The sequence below is a fragment of the Athene cunicularia genome, assembly GCF_003259725.1.
Source record: "Athene cunicularia isolate RWA chromosome 14 unlocalized genomic scaffold, athCun1 chr14_part1, whole genome shotgun sequence".
Classification (NCBI taxonomy): domain Eukaryota; kingdom Metazoa; phylum Chordata; class Aves; order Strigiformes; family Strigidae; genus Athene; species Athene cunicularia.
In genome coordinates, this window is record NW_020799118.1 from 13969335 (window position 1) to 13985865 (window position 16531).

Genomic DNA, 16531 nt, shown 5'->3' on the forward strand with positions numbered 1-16531 from the left:
GTGTGGGGGTGTTGGCTTCGTCCCCTCCGCCGTGTCCCGTGTCCTCTCCGCCGTGCGTGGCGGTAGGAGCCGGGGGAAGGCCGAGCCCCGCCGTCGGGCTGGATCGGCCAAGCCCCGTGAGTCTGCGGGGCCTCCACGCGTGACACAGGGACGGGGACGGAGCCTCCACGCGTGACACCGAGATAGCGGCAGAGCTGTGGGCTGTGACACCGGCACGGCCGCAGGACTGCGTGGGCACTGGCGCGGCACGGTCACAACACCGGTAGCGCTGTAGGACCTGCACAGGGTGACACCGGTAAGGCGGGGGGCCCCGTGCAGGGCGACGTCGGTGTCACCCGGGGACCGGTGCGGTGGGATACCGGTACCGCTGCAGCACTGGTACATCCCCAGTCCTACCGGGGGTACCCCACCACCGGGACCGGCTCCCTGCCCCTCTCCCTTGGGTCCCTTCGCCCCCCCTGGGGTGCTGTGCCCAACCCCAGGGTGCTGTCCTCGTCCCCGGGGGTGCACAGCCTGTGGTTGGAGGCTTTTCTCGCCCCACTGACCCCACGATTCCCCTGACGCTCCCCGCAGGGCGCTGGCCATGGAGCCGGGCACCATCGACAACCTGTCCATCCTGTACCAGAGCTCCGACTTCATCGTGGTCAACAAGCACTGGGACCTCCGCATCGACAGCAAGATGTGGTACGAGACACTGACCCTGCAGAGCCAGCTCAAGTACCGCTTCCCCGAGCTGGCCGACCCCGACACCTACTACGGCTTCAGGTGAGCAGCCGGGGACCGAAGCAGGCTGTGTCCTGCCTGGGAGGGCCAGGGTTACACGGCCCGAGGGCCCGGGGATGCTCCTCTGCCTCCCATCTCCTCCCCAGGTTCTGCCACCAGCTCGACTTCTCCACCAGTGGGGCCCTGTGCGTTGCGCTCAACAAAGCAGCAGCTGGAAGTGCCTACAAGTGTTTTAAAGACCGGCTGGTGACAAAAGCTTATCTTGCCCTGGTAAACCCATGCTGATAAGTCCTGCTTCTGGACTTATCTTCTGGTTTTGCAAAATGGCTGTAGGTGAAGTCTTCACTTAGGTGAAGTGGCCTGGCCTTTGCTTCTTGTCATCCTGGCGCTGGTGAGGAGTGATAGCCGGCTGAACAGGAGCCAGCAGTGTGCCCAGGTGGCCAAGAAGGCCAGTGGTATCCTGGCTTGTATCAGCACTAGCGTGGCCAGCAGGGACAGGGAAGGGATCTTACCCCTGGACTCGGCACTGGTGAGGCCGCCCCTTGATTCCTGGGTTCAGTTTTGGGCCCCTCACCCCAAAAAGGCCATTGAATGACTCGAGCGTGTCCAGAGAAGGCAACGGAGCTGGTGCAGGGTCTGGAGCACAGGTCTGCTGGGGAGCGGCTGAGGGAACTGGGGGGGTTCAGTCTGGAGAAGAGGAGGCTGAGGGGAGACCTCCTGGCCCTCTGCAACTCCCTGCCAGGAGGGTGCAGAGAGGGGGGATGAGTCTCTTGAACCAAGGAACCAGCGCCAAGCCAAGAGGGAATGGCCTCAAGCTGCCCAGGGCAGGGTCAGGCTGGCTCTGAGGAAGGATTTCTTTGCAGAAGGGGCTGTTGGGCATTGGAATGGGCTGCCCAGGTCAGGGGGGGAGTCCCAGGGATCCCTGGAGGGGCTGAAGAGTCGGGTTGACCCATCGCTGAGGGATCTGGTGGAGTTGAGAATGGTCAGTGTGAGGTTCATGGTTGGACTGGAGGGGCTTCAAGGGATTTTCCAGCCAAGATGATTATGTGGTTCTGTGAGTGCCAGGGCTGGGTTTGCAAACAGACTTTCTGCCCTGCAGGTCAGGGGCCACGTCGGGCAGAGCCGGATGACGATTCACTACGCCATAGGGAAGAACACAACCGAGGGCATGACCCACATGATGTGCATCGATGGGACAGAGGGTTAGTGGCTCCTGTGCCCTGCCTGCGCTGCCCAGACCCCCTGGGCCGTGCTGGGGGGGCAGCTGACCCCCCTCCGGATCTTGTTGCAGGCTGTGAAAATCCCAAACCTTGCCAGTCGGAGCTGATCGTGCTCGAGCACGGGTCCTACAGTGGAGACCCTGTAACCAAAGTGCTGCTGCAGCCGCTGACAGGTGGGAGCCGGGGGCTGGGGTGGCGTGGGGGCCCTTGAGGCTGGGCAGGCAGAGGCAGCAGAGGTGCTGCTGCAGGAACTGAGCCTGCAGCCCTGTGCCTCGGTTGCAGCATGGTGGCACAGATTGCCCCAACCCAAGTGCAAGGTCCTGCCCATGGGTTGGGGCAATCCCAAGCACAAACACAGGCTGGGCCATGAGTGGATGGAGAGCAGCCCCAAGGAGAAGGACTTGGGGGGGATGGTGGGTGGAAAACTGAATGTGAGTCAGTTGTGCTCTCACAGCCCAGAAAGCCAACCGTGTGCTGGGCTGCACCCAGAGCAGTGCGGGCAGCAGGTCGAGGGAGGGGATCCTCCCCCTCTGCTCTGCTCTCGTGAGACCCCCCTGAGGTGCTGGGTCCAGCTCTGGGGACACCAACATCAGAAGGACACAGGCCTGCTCGAGCAGGGCCAGAGGAAGCCATGAAGATGCTCAGGGGGCTGGAACACCCCCCTGTGAGGACAGGTTGAGAGAGTTGGGGGGTTCAGCTGGAGAAGAGAAGGCTCCGGGGAGACCTTAGAGCGGCCTCCCAGGGCTGAAAGGGACTGCAGGAAAGGGGGAGAGACTCGTCGTCAGGGAGCGTAGGAATAGGATGAGGGGCAACGGTTTTAAACTGAGAGAGGGCAGATTTAGATCAGATCTAAGGAAGAAATTCTTCCCTGTGAGGGTGGTGAGGCCCTGGCACAGGCTGCCCAGAGAAGCTGTGGCTGCCCCCTCCCTGGAATGGTTCAAGGCCAGGTTGGACGGGGCTTTGGGCAACCTGGGCTAGTGGAAGGTGGCTGCAGGGTGGAACTGGATGATCTTTAAGGTCCCTTCCAACCCAAACCAGTCCGTGATTCTATGGCAGCACAGTAAAAAACAGCCTCAGAAGGGCTGAGTGGAGCCAAGGTGTGTTGTCACCTCACAGCACTGTGCCCTTGAGGAGGGATTTGGGGGTAACCTGTGTCCCCGATCCCTCCCGCTGTCCCTCTAGGGCGGACTCATCAGCTCCGAGTTCACTGCAGCGCCATCGGCCACCCCATCGTGGGGGACTTCACCTATAGCCACAAGAAGGACAACAGTCCCTATAGGATGATGCTCCATGCCTACTACCTGCGCATCCCCACCGGCAAGGAGCTCATCGAGGTCTGTGCTCCCGACCCCTTCGTCACCGCCATGGACAGCAACTGGGTGCCCCACCACGTCACTCACCGGCTGGATGAGACCATCCAAGAGCTGAAGGACCAGATGCTGCAGAAACAGGAGGAGGAGGAGAGCCAGGAAGCCGTGGTTGGTGGTGGTGCAGAGGAGGCACTGAGTGAAGCCAAGAGCCCGGAGACAGAGGAGCAGCGAGCCCAGTGCGAGCAGTGGTTGGCCGAGTGGGCTCTGGAGTGAGCACAAGCCACGTCTCTGCATTTCCAGCCCAATGCTCCCATTTTCGTCCCAGTGGGTCCCCGCAGAGCCCAGCACTGACTCCACATCTGCACTTTCCGTATGCCATGGCTTCCCTCACTTCTGGGGCTGGGATTAGGCAGATTTTAGCAGCGATTAGGATGGGTTCATTTTTTAATGTTACACATTATCCATCTGGCCACTGGATGCCCCTTTCCTAATTGCAGGTCTCCGCAGCAGAGTCAGTGTGTCACGTACCAGCTTAGAGTGACCCCAAAGCTTTACGTCCCTGTTGCAGGGCTCGGGCGCAGCACAGACGCCGCGTTTGCTGGGAGCGTGATGGACGTAGCCACACACCCTCAGCACTGGGATGCTAAAATACAGCGCAGCAAAGGGCAGGGAGAACATCCTGGCTGCAGCTTGGGTGCCCTTGTTCCCCGTTCCCACTCCCTTCTCTCCAGCCTGCTGCACTCATGGGTATACTCATTGTGGGGGAGTTGGGGGATTGGTGAGGGGGCTGAAATGCAGCCCAGGGACACCGACAGCCCCCCACTAGTCCAGGGGCAGCCCTGGGTGTTTTGCTCAGTGCAGGAGATCCCTGCCTTCCCGTCACTGCCTACGTGCTTTCCTTCCTGCCTCAGCCCATGTGTGGTTTTTTTAAAGGTTTGATGAAGGCAAGTGAGTTGATACGAATAGGTTTTAAACTTTTTTCAAATTTCTATGAGAAGAATCTAGTCTTTTAGCAGTTCTGAAATACGGGTGGTCTCAGAAATGAGTGTATTTTTAGTACTTCTATGGTCAGATAGCAGCCTAAAGCTTTTTTAATAGATATTATTATTCCTTGTACTGGCATTGCCTTTTCCTAGCATCCACTTTTATCCTGGGTGTGGACGTAACCCCTGCTGAGACAGCTCAGAAGACACAAGCCCCTTTCTGCTTTACCCAGGTGAGGGGGAATAAGTATCATGTTTTGGTCCTGTCACACGGCTCCTCGCTGGCAGGTTGCTGCAGGGGTGTCCGCAGCGGAGGCAGATCCTTTGGGTGGGCAGCTTGGGAGGGCTCTGGAGCAGTGAGAGTGGCCAAGGAAATGGTTGAAGCTGAGAGGAAGGACTGAGAAGAGTGGGAAGGAGCCCAGCTCTCATGCCGGTGCTCAGCTTTGCAAGATGCCAAGAGGTTTCTCTGGAAGTGCCCTTGCTTTGCCAGTCAGCGATGTGCTGCTTCGCCCTCTCCTTCCCATCCTGCTCATCCTCTGCAGCCCATGGAGGATGTTTAGAAAATGAGAGCTGGGTGGCTGGCGTGGGCTGGGGAGGGACAGAGGTGGCTGGAGCCCATTGCATACAGAACCCGGGGGTATCCAGCACTGAGCCACCACATCAGCAGAGTAATTGTCATCCCACAAGCTCTGTCCCATTTAAAATGCACCTGACAGTGGTTTCACGCAACTACTATTCCTACCCTGAGAGGGATAAAACGGCACAGCCCTCTCCTCGTGGGTGAACGCACTGGGCGGGTCACCGAAACCCCGTGGGGTGTTGCATCACCCGTCCCATGCGGGTGCTGGTGGGTGCGAGCTCAGTGTGCTGTGGCACACAGCTGGGGACGAGGTGGCCGTCACCTCACTTTGATGGCTTGGTGGGAGGCGCTGCCATCTGCTGCAGGGTGGGGACAGGCACCGAGCGAGGACTGTGGGCTCATGAGCTGGTGGCAGAGGGCTCAGGGGGGGTTTGGGGGAGCAGGGATCTGTATCCTTCCTCCCAGGCCCTGTCCCACCTCCCAGGAGTGGCCAGGGAGGGGAGAGGCAGCCACAGGCGGGTCCCGAAGCTGTAAATTAACGCCATGAACCTGTTTGCCAAAGAATGAACGTGGGTGATGTGCACAGGAGGTCCGGGAAGGTGACGGGTGAGATTTGCAGCATCAGAGTCAGGACACAGCCTCCCCTCCCACGGGTCGCGCTGTGGGAATGGTTCCTGCCACATGACAGGGGACACGTCTGGGATGAGGCTGCCCTTGGCCGTGGGGATGTGGGGACACGCCAGTGCCCATGCACAAGGGGACACCGATCAGTGCTGGGGGGGCTGGCACTCGGCACTCGCCCCGCATCAAGCCCCCACACCACCCATCAGCCTTCATTGTGTTGCACTTTTACCCAACACTGCGGGAACCAGAGAACTTTTCCTCACCCTGCAGAGAGGTGTTTTCCACGCACCCTTCCTGACTCCCCTCCACATCCAGCCCCGCTCCCTCCTCTCTGGCATGTGTTGCATCGCGTGTGAACCCACTCGTGCATTAGGATCGGGGTGGGTTTGCGATGGGTTGTGTGTCTCGTGATGTTCTGTACAGCTTGTGATAACCCTTACTTCTTGTTGGACGTTACCGTAGTAAACCATTACCTGTGTATCCTGCAGTTCACCCTCTGGTCTCAATCCACACTGGTGCTGCAGCAGGGCCGGTGCCGGGGGCTTCCAGGAATGAGCCCGGACCGGCGCAGCGGGACCAGCCTCAGAGCTCCAACCTGGCCAACCTGTTGTGTAAGCACCAGCTCTCACCCTCGCCCTGCCGAAAGTCCCCTGGCCAAAACCACCCGGGTTATCTACCCGAAAGCCGTCCCAGATTTAGTAACTGACACAGATGACCAGGGATGCCTGAGGTAGCTGGGGCAGATGCCACAGCCCTGGCCCTTCCCCTGCCTGTCCCTGCCCGCTGCCCACCCCAGCAGCTGGGATTGTCCTGAATCAAAGAGCAGAAGCAGAAAAAACCCTAATTTTGAAAGATGGCAGCTTTCCTGGCAAGGAAGTGGGGGAGCAGCCCCAGGGCTGCCAGTGTTTAGGGGGTGCATAGGGAAAGCTGCTGCCACGCATGATTTCTATATAACTCCTGGACATCAACGGTCATTCTTCGGGTTGGAGCAGCTGGAAAAGTGAGTGAAGACCCAAGGGAATTACTTGCAGCCTTCAGGTTGTGAGATTTTTAAAGATTATAAACCTGTCAAGGGCAGAGAAGCAGTTGGTTAAGAGGAGGGAGTGTTTTCAGCCCGCCCAGCACAGGGAGTTGGATCCCACCGACCCGCCGAGGCCCCCGCGGGAAGGGGCGTGGGGAGAGGCTGCCCAGCCCGCTCAGGTTTGGGGTGGATGCTCCTGTGCTGGCTCCTCCTGGGTTGTTTTGGGGCCAGTTTGAAGTGCCGCGGGGACACGGTGGACGCAGTGACCCGCAAAGGGGCCCTGATATGGCCCTGCCCACCTGCTCCAGCCACCTCTGGCCAGCAAGCCCACGGCAGGGGCCGTGTCCCACCACCAACTTCATAGAAAACAAGTTTCTGTAATTTTACCACTCCAACAAGAGCTATTTTTACAGTAAATCCTTCCAAAATAGAAACCAGAAACACCCACGGGCGTTGCCCACGCCTTGGTGCTGCAGGACCGGTTGCTCGGTGGGGGACAGGGACACATTCCTGGAGCACTGGGGGACAGCAATCCCTGCTCAGCGCTGTGCCAGTGACTCGGGGGACCCTCTGTAAAGACTTGATGCCCCCAAATCTGGCTGAGCAGGTGGTGCAGCCAGCCCAGGCAACCGCTCTTGCCCTTCCCTTTTCCCGGGATAAACGCTCACATAACATTTGCTGCTGCACAGCATCGGGTTCCTCCAGGCTTTCATCACACAGCCTTGCAAAGGCTTTGCTTCCTGGGTGTCATTCTTCATGGCATGTTCTGGACGGTGTTTCAGAGCAGAATCAGAAACTGCAGGGAGAAAGCTGTAAAAAATGGAATGGGATTGTCTGTGGTCAAGGCAAAAAGGATGGGTGTGAGGGAAGCACCTCCCGGAGGGGTGCTGAGCCCATCACTGAGAACTCATCTCTTCCCCACCACAGTTGCCTGATAAAATATACCCCCTGAATTGCTCAAAGGTTTTTCACTAACTGGGAGGACCTTTGTCTCCACCAAGAGCATAGAAATTACCAAACCAGAGGATTTAATTCATTTGCCCCAAAGTTCAAAGTGACCCTTTACAAAGGAAAAAAAAAAAAAAAAAAAAAAAAAAAAAAAAAAAAAAAGCAAGCCCAAAACCGGGAGATAAAGCAGCTTTACAAAACACTGTTGAGAAACTGCCCCGTCACACCCCGTTTTCAGAGCAACATCCCCACCCCGCAGCAGATAAGTGCCAAGTCGTCCCCGGCACTGCCCATCCCCGGCCAGCGCAGGTGGGTGAGCACCTTCCCCGGCCGAGTGGCGCCACATCCTCATCGCCCAGCCAGATCACCCGGACGGAGAGCGACCCGGCAAGGCCACCGGTGGGATTTAGGGAACATCAGGAGACTTAGCGGAAAAATGATTCGCATCTAGTTCCAAGATTGCTCTGAGCAGCCCATCGGTGGCATTTCTAGAGCGGGGATTTATTTTCTAGGGGGGTTTCTAGCTGAGGGGTGCGGAGTTGGGTAAAGGGGGAGGGTAACACCTGTGCATTCTCCTCTGCTGGTTTATGTTGGGTTGCTCCCAGTTTGTGCTGGTGTGGTCCCATATGGAGCTGGGGGATGGAGAGGGACCCTGTTTTGTCAGGGCACAGGTGAGAGCAGGGCTCTCGGTGCCAGAAGGACAATTTATTGTGAAGTTTCTTTCAATAATGGATGGAGAATGATATTCTGCTTTCTGTTATATGGAATTTTAAATCTCTTGATTGCGGGGGGTTTGTGTGGATGCTCACAGAGCACAGGCTGGGCACTCTGAGCCACTGAACTCCCACAGCTCCAGCTTCAGCATCGGACAAGGGACTCGGCCGCAGCACCCCCTGGCCCTTTCGCCCGCCCGGCCGGCAGCCAGCCCCGTCCCAGAGCGTGGGACACGGCTCCCACCCGCGCCCAGGACGAAGCCCCGGCACAGGCAGCATGGTGCAGGCAGCCCCGGCAGCCATCGCTCTCTGCCTCCGTGAGTTCCATCTTGTCCTCCTAAAGCTGGCCCTGCCCCAGGAACCCCTTCCCGTTCCCCCCGGCACTGGGGATGCTCCAGCCTGTGCTGCTTTTTATTCCCTGCTTGGCTTTAGCACTCCCTGCGCTCTGCCTCATGCTCCTGTCAGCATCCACAGGCACTGGGAGTTTTTCCCCGCTGCAGCCGGCACCGCGTTAGAAATCTGCACAGACACATTTCCAGGGGCAGATTTATCATTTGTTGTCTCCTAAACCTGCCCTGAGGCACCCCAGGTTGCCCGTGCTGGCTGCAGGGTGGTACGGGGGCTGCTCTCTGCATAGCGTTCGGCAGCATTTCCTAAACATTAAATCGGCAAAGAAAAGACCCTTCCCAGACTTTACACCTGGAGCTGCTTTACAGCAGCCCCCGACCGCCGGTACATACGGATGATTTATAACCCGCTCCCGCTTCGTTGCAGGTTTCTCCGTGGACCTCGCGAAAGCCGCAGCGGTGAGTCACCACCGGCTGCTCCCGTGGCCCTGAATACGCCGGGGCTTTGCCGAAACCTCGCAGCGGTGCCGGGAGCAGCAGAGCTGCCGCGGTTCCCCCAGTCCTCAGCTCCGGGGAGGCAAAGCCATCGCCTCCACGCTGGCCCCCTGTGCAGCCCGGGCCCATCCCACTGCCCGGCAGCCTCCCTGCCCTGCTCCTAAATCAAGGGCTGGGACCCTAAACCTGACAGACACCCCCCCAGCTCGGGGGAAGCAGGGACAGACCTGCTGTTGAAGGGCCACCACTCCTGAGAGGGGCTGTGGTGGCTTTTGTCCCCACACGTAACCCAGGGCAGCCTCGGGGCTGCTGCAGTTCTCAGCTGCCTGCAGTCAGATCCTGGTCCCTGGGTTTCAAAACCTTCTTCCCGTCCCTTGCTGGGGCTGAGCATCCCTCATCCTCCTCTCCAGGCTGCTCTGCTCATTGGAGCCGTCCTGTCTGCCACTGAGCAACACGCTGAGTAAGTACCAGCCCCCGATGGGCTCTGTGATGAGTGGCAGGGGTCTCAGAAGGGTGCAAACAGTGGGGCTGGTTCTGGCGTGGGTGGATTTCTCCCCAGTTCCCTGTCACAGCTGCTGAGACAGGTCACAGGGGCTGGAGAGGATTTACAGCCTTGTGCAGCTGGTTCTGGCGCTGGCACCCAGTCTGGGAGTTCAGTTGCGTTGGTTTTTGTTGTAGCACAAACACACCAAGAATTTCCTTTCTAAAGGGGCTGACGCAGATGCAATGGGAGCCTCCCCTGAGCCAAAATCCAGGCTCTGCTGGTTTCTCCCTCCTCCAAAGCCTGGGCTATGGTGGGCACCTCTGCCACCAGCCCAGCCATGGGAATTTCCCCAGGGAATAAGGGGGTTCATCCTTCACGGGGTGCTGGGGAGCTGAAGCAGGTGGTGAAACGCAGCCATGCCTCTCCCACTGCAGCCTCTCAGCCTCCATCCTGCAAGGTTTCCAGTGCATCCCAGCCAGTGACCTGCCTGCTGCTGCCGTCCTCGCGTTTGCCCAGGGATTGCAAAATAAAACAGCAGACCTGAGCAGTGCCCAGGTGAGCAGGGGCAGGAGCGGGGGTGCAAACCTCAGGGGGCATGGGGAGCCAGGGGGTGCTGGGGCAAAGGGGATCTGACTGCTTGGCCTTGACCAGACATATCTCTCTCTGCCCAGCTCTCCTGCCTGGCCAGGCTGCTCGCTGCCAAGAACCTGACAGCTGATTTTGGCAGGTACCCGCCAGACCTGCTGCTCTTCTTTGAGTGAGTATCGAGAGTGGCACAGGGCTGCGGTTTTGGTGCATGAATGACACCATCCAGCAATAACCAGCATGGTCCTGGTACTCCCCGGGGCATGCAAAAGCTCTGTGGGGGAGAAGAGTATTACCAAAATGACACTTTCATACCCACACGGGGCATTTCCAGCCCTGCAGACCCCACTCCCCGCTGAGGCTGAGGCCAGGGCATGGGGTACTGCACCCAAGGCATCCTCCCCAGAGTAAGAGGAGACCCCCCCCAGTCCTGTGCAACTCAGCAGCTCATTGCTCATAAGGGAGAAACAATTTAAAACTACTTTCCCATGCCCACAAAAACCAACATCAAAGATCTCCTACCTGGTTACAAGGAGCCCTTCACCTGTTCCTCCCCGCAGCTCGACTGAGGTGCAGGGTGGGACCTGCAGAGATTTTTATGCCCGGGCTTCCCGCGGGAACCTCGACCTGCTGCCCAGGGGCTCAGCCCACAGGATGGGGCTGCTGCGTGGGGCACTGGCCTGCCTGGTGAGTGGAGGCCAAGCTGGGGGTGGCCGGGTTCCCCCACACCCCTGTACGAGGGCTGGTTTGTCTCTGCCAGGGGGTGAGGAGCAGCCGCCTGAGCCCCGAGCAGCTCAGCAGTCTCGGGGCGCTGGTATGTGACATGGAGCCAGAGACAATCATGGCCTCAGACCCTGGTGTCCTGGAGAACCTGAAGCTCTGCCCAGCGCTGACAGGGGCCCAGCGGGACACTCTCAATGCTGTGCTCCTCGGGGGGGGCACAGCGTATGGGTAAGTAACATTTGTCTGCTCTTAGGGGGGTGGGCAACGAGCAGGAGGTATGGTGTAGCCCATAAAGATGCTGAGCTGGTCTCTCTCCCAACGGCCACAGGGATCCTTCAAGCTGGAATTTACAGACTCTGCAAAATCTGGGGCCACTGGTGCTGGCTTTGAACCAGACCACGCTGAGCCTGGTGGCTGAGGTAAGCCCCCTACTCCAGACCTTGGGGCGAGCTGCCGGTCAGTCAGCCCAGCCCTGAGGCTGCGGGACCCAGCACCCTCTTTCCCCCCCATCCCTGGGCAGGCAGTGTGGGAGGCTTTCGGCAGGAGCATTGTGGCCACATACGGCAGCCAGGGACGTTCCGAGTGGGAGAAGGCCCTGACCTTCCTCCGGGCCTTTGCAGCAGCATCAGCTTCATCTCAGCCCAGGTGGAAGCGGAACACAGATGGTGAGAGTTCCCCTTCACCACCAGTTTGGGGAGGGAAGGGGGAGAAAAACAACCCCAGGCTGATCAACATCTGGGTGCCTCTGGGGAGGAGGACAGGAACAGGCAGAAAGCTGTGGGATTCCCATAAACTGGAGAGGAAACGTCCAGGAATAGGGCAGCTGGGAAGGAGCCGGGTGGAGAGAAAACTCCTGGGTGGAGGAAGATGCTGTACAACCGAAGGATACTCATGGGGATGACATGGGGAAGAGTTCACCTTACTGGAGCATTTCTAGTTGCCTGACAAAGTGTGCCTGGCCTGAAGAAACAGCACCGGGTTCTTCAGGAATAACTTGAAGGGATGAACATGAATAAGGCAGCTGCAGGGGCTGGGCGGGAGGGTGGTTCGCAGTCCTGCTTGAGCTGTGTTATTGCAATTCTGTTTGTTCACTGGGGCTCTTCTGAGGGGCTCTGACAGGACCAGGGCCAGGTGGAAAGGGAGGAAAGGCCTGACATGCCCTCCCTGCCCACAGGCTGCCAGTCCACACCTCTGACGGCCAGCACCGACTTTGATCCCCTCTTATTCCTTGAGTACACCACCAGTGAGCAGTTTGACCTGTGCCTGAGCAATGAGTTTTTAAAAGCAAACCTGGGGCCTCTGCTGCAAGAGCCGCTCCCCATGGAATACCTACTGGTCGTGAAAAAAAAACTGAAGCAGGTGATGGGTGACACGGGGCAGGAGGCCCCCCACAACCCCCTCCCATTATTGTGGGCACACTCCGGGATGGGCAGCGCCAGCTGCAGGGATGATGGCACCAGAAGGGGCCCTTTGCACCTGTTTCTGCCTTCTTTTCCCTTCCATGACCATCTTTTTCTGCCCCACTGGCCTGGCCCTACAGATTTACCCATCGGTGATCCCAGAGGAGCAGCTGAAGGTGTTGGGGCCACTGTCTCGACAGTACACAGCGGCGGAGATCAGCCAGTGGATGGTGACGTCCAGCGACACGCTCTCAGCCCTGCTCGACCCCTCGAATGGCATGTGGGAGCCTCCCCAGGTAAACCCGCGGGGGACGGGCATTGCTCAACACAAATGGGGGCCGCTCAGTGCCCAAGGCCAGCTCAGGGGCGAAGGCAGTGCCCGAGGGCAGCACTGTGGCTTTGCAACCCACACACATTTCCACGTGGAGCATCTTCCTCCTCTGCCTGCGAGCAACCATGGAAATTGTGTTTCCCAGGTCCAACAACTGCTCAGCAGGTACCTGGCCCTGGGGGGCACCTTGACCGGGTCCTTGCTTCAGAAAATCAATGGAAGAGACCTGTGTGATCTGCAGGAGGAGCAGATTGATGAAATCTCTCCACAAGAAATTGGGTAAGGTGCTTTTTAGGGATGTTTTTCAGTCCTGCAAGGCCCCTGAGAGTGCCGGGGAAAACTCCCACCTCTGTTTGGGCTCTGCCCGCTCCACGGCAGGGTGGCCGCATCCTGCTCCCAGCTCCTGCCCGAGCCACCCGCACCGCGGGCCAGGACAGACCACTCACCTCCCCCTGCCCACAAAAAGGCTTTGGCTGGGGTTTGGTGTGGTGCCCCCCAGCTCTAACCTGAGACCCTTCCTCTCCCCAGGGTTGCTGGACAATTAAACATTTCTTCTTGCTCTCAAACCAAGAAGGACCAACTCTACAGAAAAGCCCGGGAGGCCTTTGCTGGCCAGGCTGGCACCACCAGAGTGTATTATTGTCAGATTCAGCCATACCTGGGTAGGTGTTTCCACCTTTGCCCTCCTTCCCACAGCAACAGAGGTTGGATACCTCTTCCTTGGCCAGGAAACACACCAAACACGTCTATCAGCCTCCAGACCCCCCCAAAAAGGGGTGGAAGTGTTTACATGTTGCCCCATATGTTTTCTTTAAGGTGGAGCTCCAGCAAAGGACCTGAAAGATTTGGCTAAAGCTGACGTTAACATGGACATAGACACATTTCTTGCCCTAAATCCTGAGGAACTGCAGGTATATCCCCAGTACTGCTACTCTTTTCCCCGCTGAAAGGCAGGGCTAGTTGAGGGCTGAGCAGTGGGGGTTGAGGCCAGAGCCCCAACAGATCACCAAGTCTCTATTTTTTTGCCATTTAAAATTTTCTTTTGGAAGTTATTACTTGCTGCGCAGTCCCGTTACAAAAGCACTTTGTGGTGACGCCGGCTGTGAGGATGAACGGCTGTTGTTGTACTTGTATTGCAGAAACTCAGTGTCATGGATGTGAAAAACCTGCTTGGGAAAAACCTCCCTTACCTGAAGGCAGCTGAAAATGAGACGGCAGTGATGAGCTGGGTGAAGAGACAGTCCCAGCGGGAACTGGACTGTGCCCTGGGAATCGGCCTGCAAGGGGGGACAGAGGAGCCTGGGACAACCCCCCAGCCTCCCCTCACAACCTCGGCCAGTGTCACCCCCACACCCACCACCCTCCCCACCCCTGTTGCCAGTAGCAGCCACCCTACTGCTAAATCAAGCACTGCCTCCCCCCAGACCCCCACCCCAAGTGCTACCAGCCCGACTCCCCCTGACACCACTCCCCCACGCACCTACGCCCCCAGCTCTGTGGTGAGTCCCGCTGCCACCTCCAGTGCCCAGCCCGCTCCGACCACCGGCCCCTGCTCCATCCAGTGCGTCACCCCCAATAACACCCCCCCACCCAGTGCCACCCTCCTCACCACCCTCCTCTCTGCTGTCAACGCCAGCGTGGCCTCTCCCAGCTCCATCCCCACCCCAGTTCTCACACATGGGGCCACCACCACCAGCATTGTCACTAACCTGGTTGTTAACACCAGCACCCCACTGGTGTCCATGAACCCCCCAGTACCTGGGGGTACCACCAACCCTGCTCCTGCCACCCAAAACACCCCCTCACCGAGCACCCCCAACGCTCCCAGTGCTCTTGGCCCTAACTCCACCTCTGCACCTGCCACCACGGAAATGAACCTCCCTCCCCACAAGCCTACCCTGACTCTCAACTCCACCACCTCCACCCAAGCGGGTGTTGTCTCCCCAGTAGTCAAGACTACAACATTGGCTTGCAAGACCGACACCCTCACAGCAGCTCCCAGCCCCTCTTCCACCACCACCACCAGCGAGACCACTAAAGAAGCACCCACCGGCACACCAGCGTCACCGAGACCAACAGTCAGTGGATACATCAACCTGCAACCCGAACCTGGTAAGGTGTGAATGTTCGGAGTCAGAAAAGACTCAGGGAGTGATGGCGAGGCCAAAGGCTTCACCGATAGATGATCCACCTCTTTCCTGGCCATGTTCAGTACCAGGAGAGCCCAAGTAGTTGCTGGTTGGACAAGCAGGGATGTGTCCCTACGGGGTGTTACGCCCCTGGGCCTTCAGGTCTCTGCACTCTCAAATCTGGGCAACACTCAGCTCAAGGTGTCTCGTCACCTCCTGAGCACATGGCACCCCCCAGCTGCTCTGCAGAAAGCCCAGTAATTCCATTCATGCCAACACATGGTATTATTTTCCACAAGGCAAGGATACAGCCTTCTATTTTAGGTGCACATGGCATTTCTGACTAGGCATCGCTGTAAAAGTGCTCAAATCCGAAGCCCTTCAACCTGACAAGAGCTACACCCATTCCTTTAACACCTCAGATTTACTCCTGCTTTATGCTGGTGAAAGTAAGACTCAGTCCTGCTGACTCCTCCAAGGCAGGTGATGTTTGTAACCGGGGTGCAGGTACAGGTGATGTCCCGAGAAGCAGCGAGCACCGTCCTAACACATGCCACCCTCTGGCATGCCCGAGTCCTGGCACGGCCCCGCTGCCCTCACAGCTCACGTGTGCCTGGGCCAGATAACCCAGTTCTCTCTCTTCTGTCTCCTCCACCCAGGATCGGGATTCAGGCTCTGCTCCAGCCTCCTGCCCGTCCTGACCGTGGCCGTGGGAAGCTCGCTGCTGCAGGTGCTCCTCTGACACCGCCACCTCCAGCGCCGTACTCACCGGATCCCTCCTTTAATTTTCACCATCCTGCAAAATAACGGTGCTGGAAAATCCCCTGCTGGAAAGCAGAAACCCAGGCAAGGAGTTTGTCCATTTGCTACCAGCACAGAATTTCCTTTGTATTTTTGAGGCTGGGCAGTGAGAGGACAAGTATTTTTCCCACCCAAAGCAGCCCAGCAGGCACTTACTAGCTAGTTGCTCCATGTATTACAACCACCAGCAATATCGACTGGCCTGACACCGCATTAATGCTGACAGCAGGCCTGGTTCTGCCAGCTTTACTCACACTGACTATTTTACTTCCAAGCAGTCCCACTGGGATCTGTTAGCACAGTGGGACAACTCAGGGATTTGAGTTACTGGCCATTGCAAAAGAAGCAGAATATGGCCCAGCAACATGGCTCAGAGATCCACCAAACTGCAGAGAACTTGTTTCATGAACTTGGGAGATTTTTGATCAATATTTGTTCAAATTATACAAAGCCTAGTTAGAGGGATGATTAACTGAAGACTGTTTATCTTGATTACTGTTGCAATGCTATATAATAAAACATCAATCAACCTTTTTTTAATAACCAAATGTTTTTTGATGTGTATTGTCATTTTTCTTGCTAACTGAAATCTAAAGTTTCCTCTTCTTTTGCTCTGACTTTTCAGTACTTAGTGTCTCCTCCTCCAATAGCTCTATTACAAGAGATTTTCTCCCTCCCAGCTTTCAGATCTTCCACTGTTTCAATTCTCCAGAAGCTGAGGAGATTCTTGCATGTCATTTGTTGAGAGTCAAGGCACAGAAAAAAAAAAAAAAAAAAAAAAGCAGGTTTCTCTCGGGGGGATGGATGCTGTTCAAATGACAACTGTCCAACTGTCTGCCTTACCTTGGCTCTCTCCCACCCCAGACAGCGCCCAGTACCACGGGCTGCAGGCAGTGGGCAAGTGTCTCTTGCCAGCCAGAAGCCTGCAGCGGAGGACAGACCAGGCTCCCCTGTGCTCTTTCTGTAAAAGATGGACAATGCACTTTTATAACATATTTGCAGACAGGCTCTCCTCCTGGGGGAAAAGGGGGATTTCAGGAGCTGGATACAGGCTGCACTGAGGCTTTTTTGGACAGAAATTCCCAATGAGTGGAGAAAAAAAAAAAAAAAAAAG

General features: G+C 57.4%; 2 protein-coding genes across 3 annotated transcripts; both read left to right on the plus strand.

The window, feature by feature from the left end:
- The first annotated feature begins 7 nt into the window (after positions 1 to 7).
- Positions 8 to 5932, plus strand: RPUSD1 (RNA pseudouridine synthase domain containing 1). Of its 2 annotated transcripts, none has more exons than XM_026858672.1 (6): positions 8 to 295; positions 574 to 765; positions 870 to 993; positions 1823 to 1925; positions 2015 to 2116; positions 3126 to 5932. In XM_026858672.1, the coding sequence occupies exons 2-6, from the start codon at positions 584 to 586 to the stop codon at positions 3524 to 3526; spliced, it is 912 nt and encodes a 303-aa protein (XP_026714473.1). In that variant the 5' UTR covers positions 8 to 295; positions 574 to 583; the 3' UTR covers positions 3527 to 5932. The 2 variants fall into 2 exon arrangements, with proteins under 2 accessions (XP_026714473.1, XP_026714474.1); XM_026858673.1 differs by having other exon boundaries at positions 626 to 765.
- A 2065-nt stretch (positions 5933 to 7997) lies between these two features.
- LOC113485505 (mesothelin-like protein) lies at positions 7998 to 16168 on the plus strand. Its single transcript, XM_026858675.1, has 16 exons — positions 7998 to 8439; positions 8897 to 8928; positions 9375 to 9424; positions 9883 to 10003; positions 10120 to 10205; positions 10594 to 10720; positions 10794 to 10984; positions 11085 to 11175; positions 11277 to 11421; positions 11931 to 12115; positions 12297 to 12452; positions 12633 to 12766; positions 13016 to 13149; positions 13304 to 13398; positions 13627 to 14599; positions 15276 to 16168. The coding sequence occupies exons 1-16, from the start codon at positions 8400 to 8402 to the stop codon at positions 15356 to 15358; spliced, it is 2643 nt and encodes an 880-aa protein (XP_026714476.1). The 5' UTR covers positions 7998 to 8399; the 3' UTR covers positions 15359 to 16168.
- The last annotated feature ends 363 nt before the right edge of the window (positions 16169 to 16531 follow it).

Bases quoted from the DNA above. Each gene is read 5' to 3' on its own strand.
- RPUSD1 (XM_026858672.1), top strand. From the start codon at position 584: ATGGAGCCGGGCACCATCGACAACCTGTCCATCCTGTACCAGAGCTCC. The intron at 766-869 runs GTGAGCAGCCGG...TCTCCTCCCCAG, and splicing joins GACACCTACTACGGCTTCAG to GTTCTGCCACCAGCTCGACT. The intron at 994-1,822 runs GTAAACCCATGC...TCTGCCCTGCAG, and splicing joins CAAAAGCTTATCTTGCCCTG to GTCAGGGGCCACGTCGGGCA.
- LOC113485505 (XM_026858675.1), top strand. From the start codon at position 8,400: ATGGTGCAGGCAGCCCCGGCAGCCATCGCTCTCTGCCTCC. The intron at 8,440-8,896 runs GTGAGTTCCATC...GCTTCGTTGCAG, and splicing joins AGCCATCGCTCTCTGCCTCC to GTTTCTCCGTGGACCTCGCG. The intron at 10,721-10,793 runs GTGAGTGGAGGC...TGTCTCTGCCAG, and splicing joins GTGGGGCACTGGCCTGCCTG to GGGGTGAGGAGCAGCCGCCT.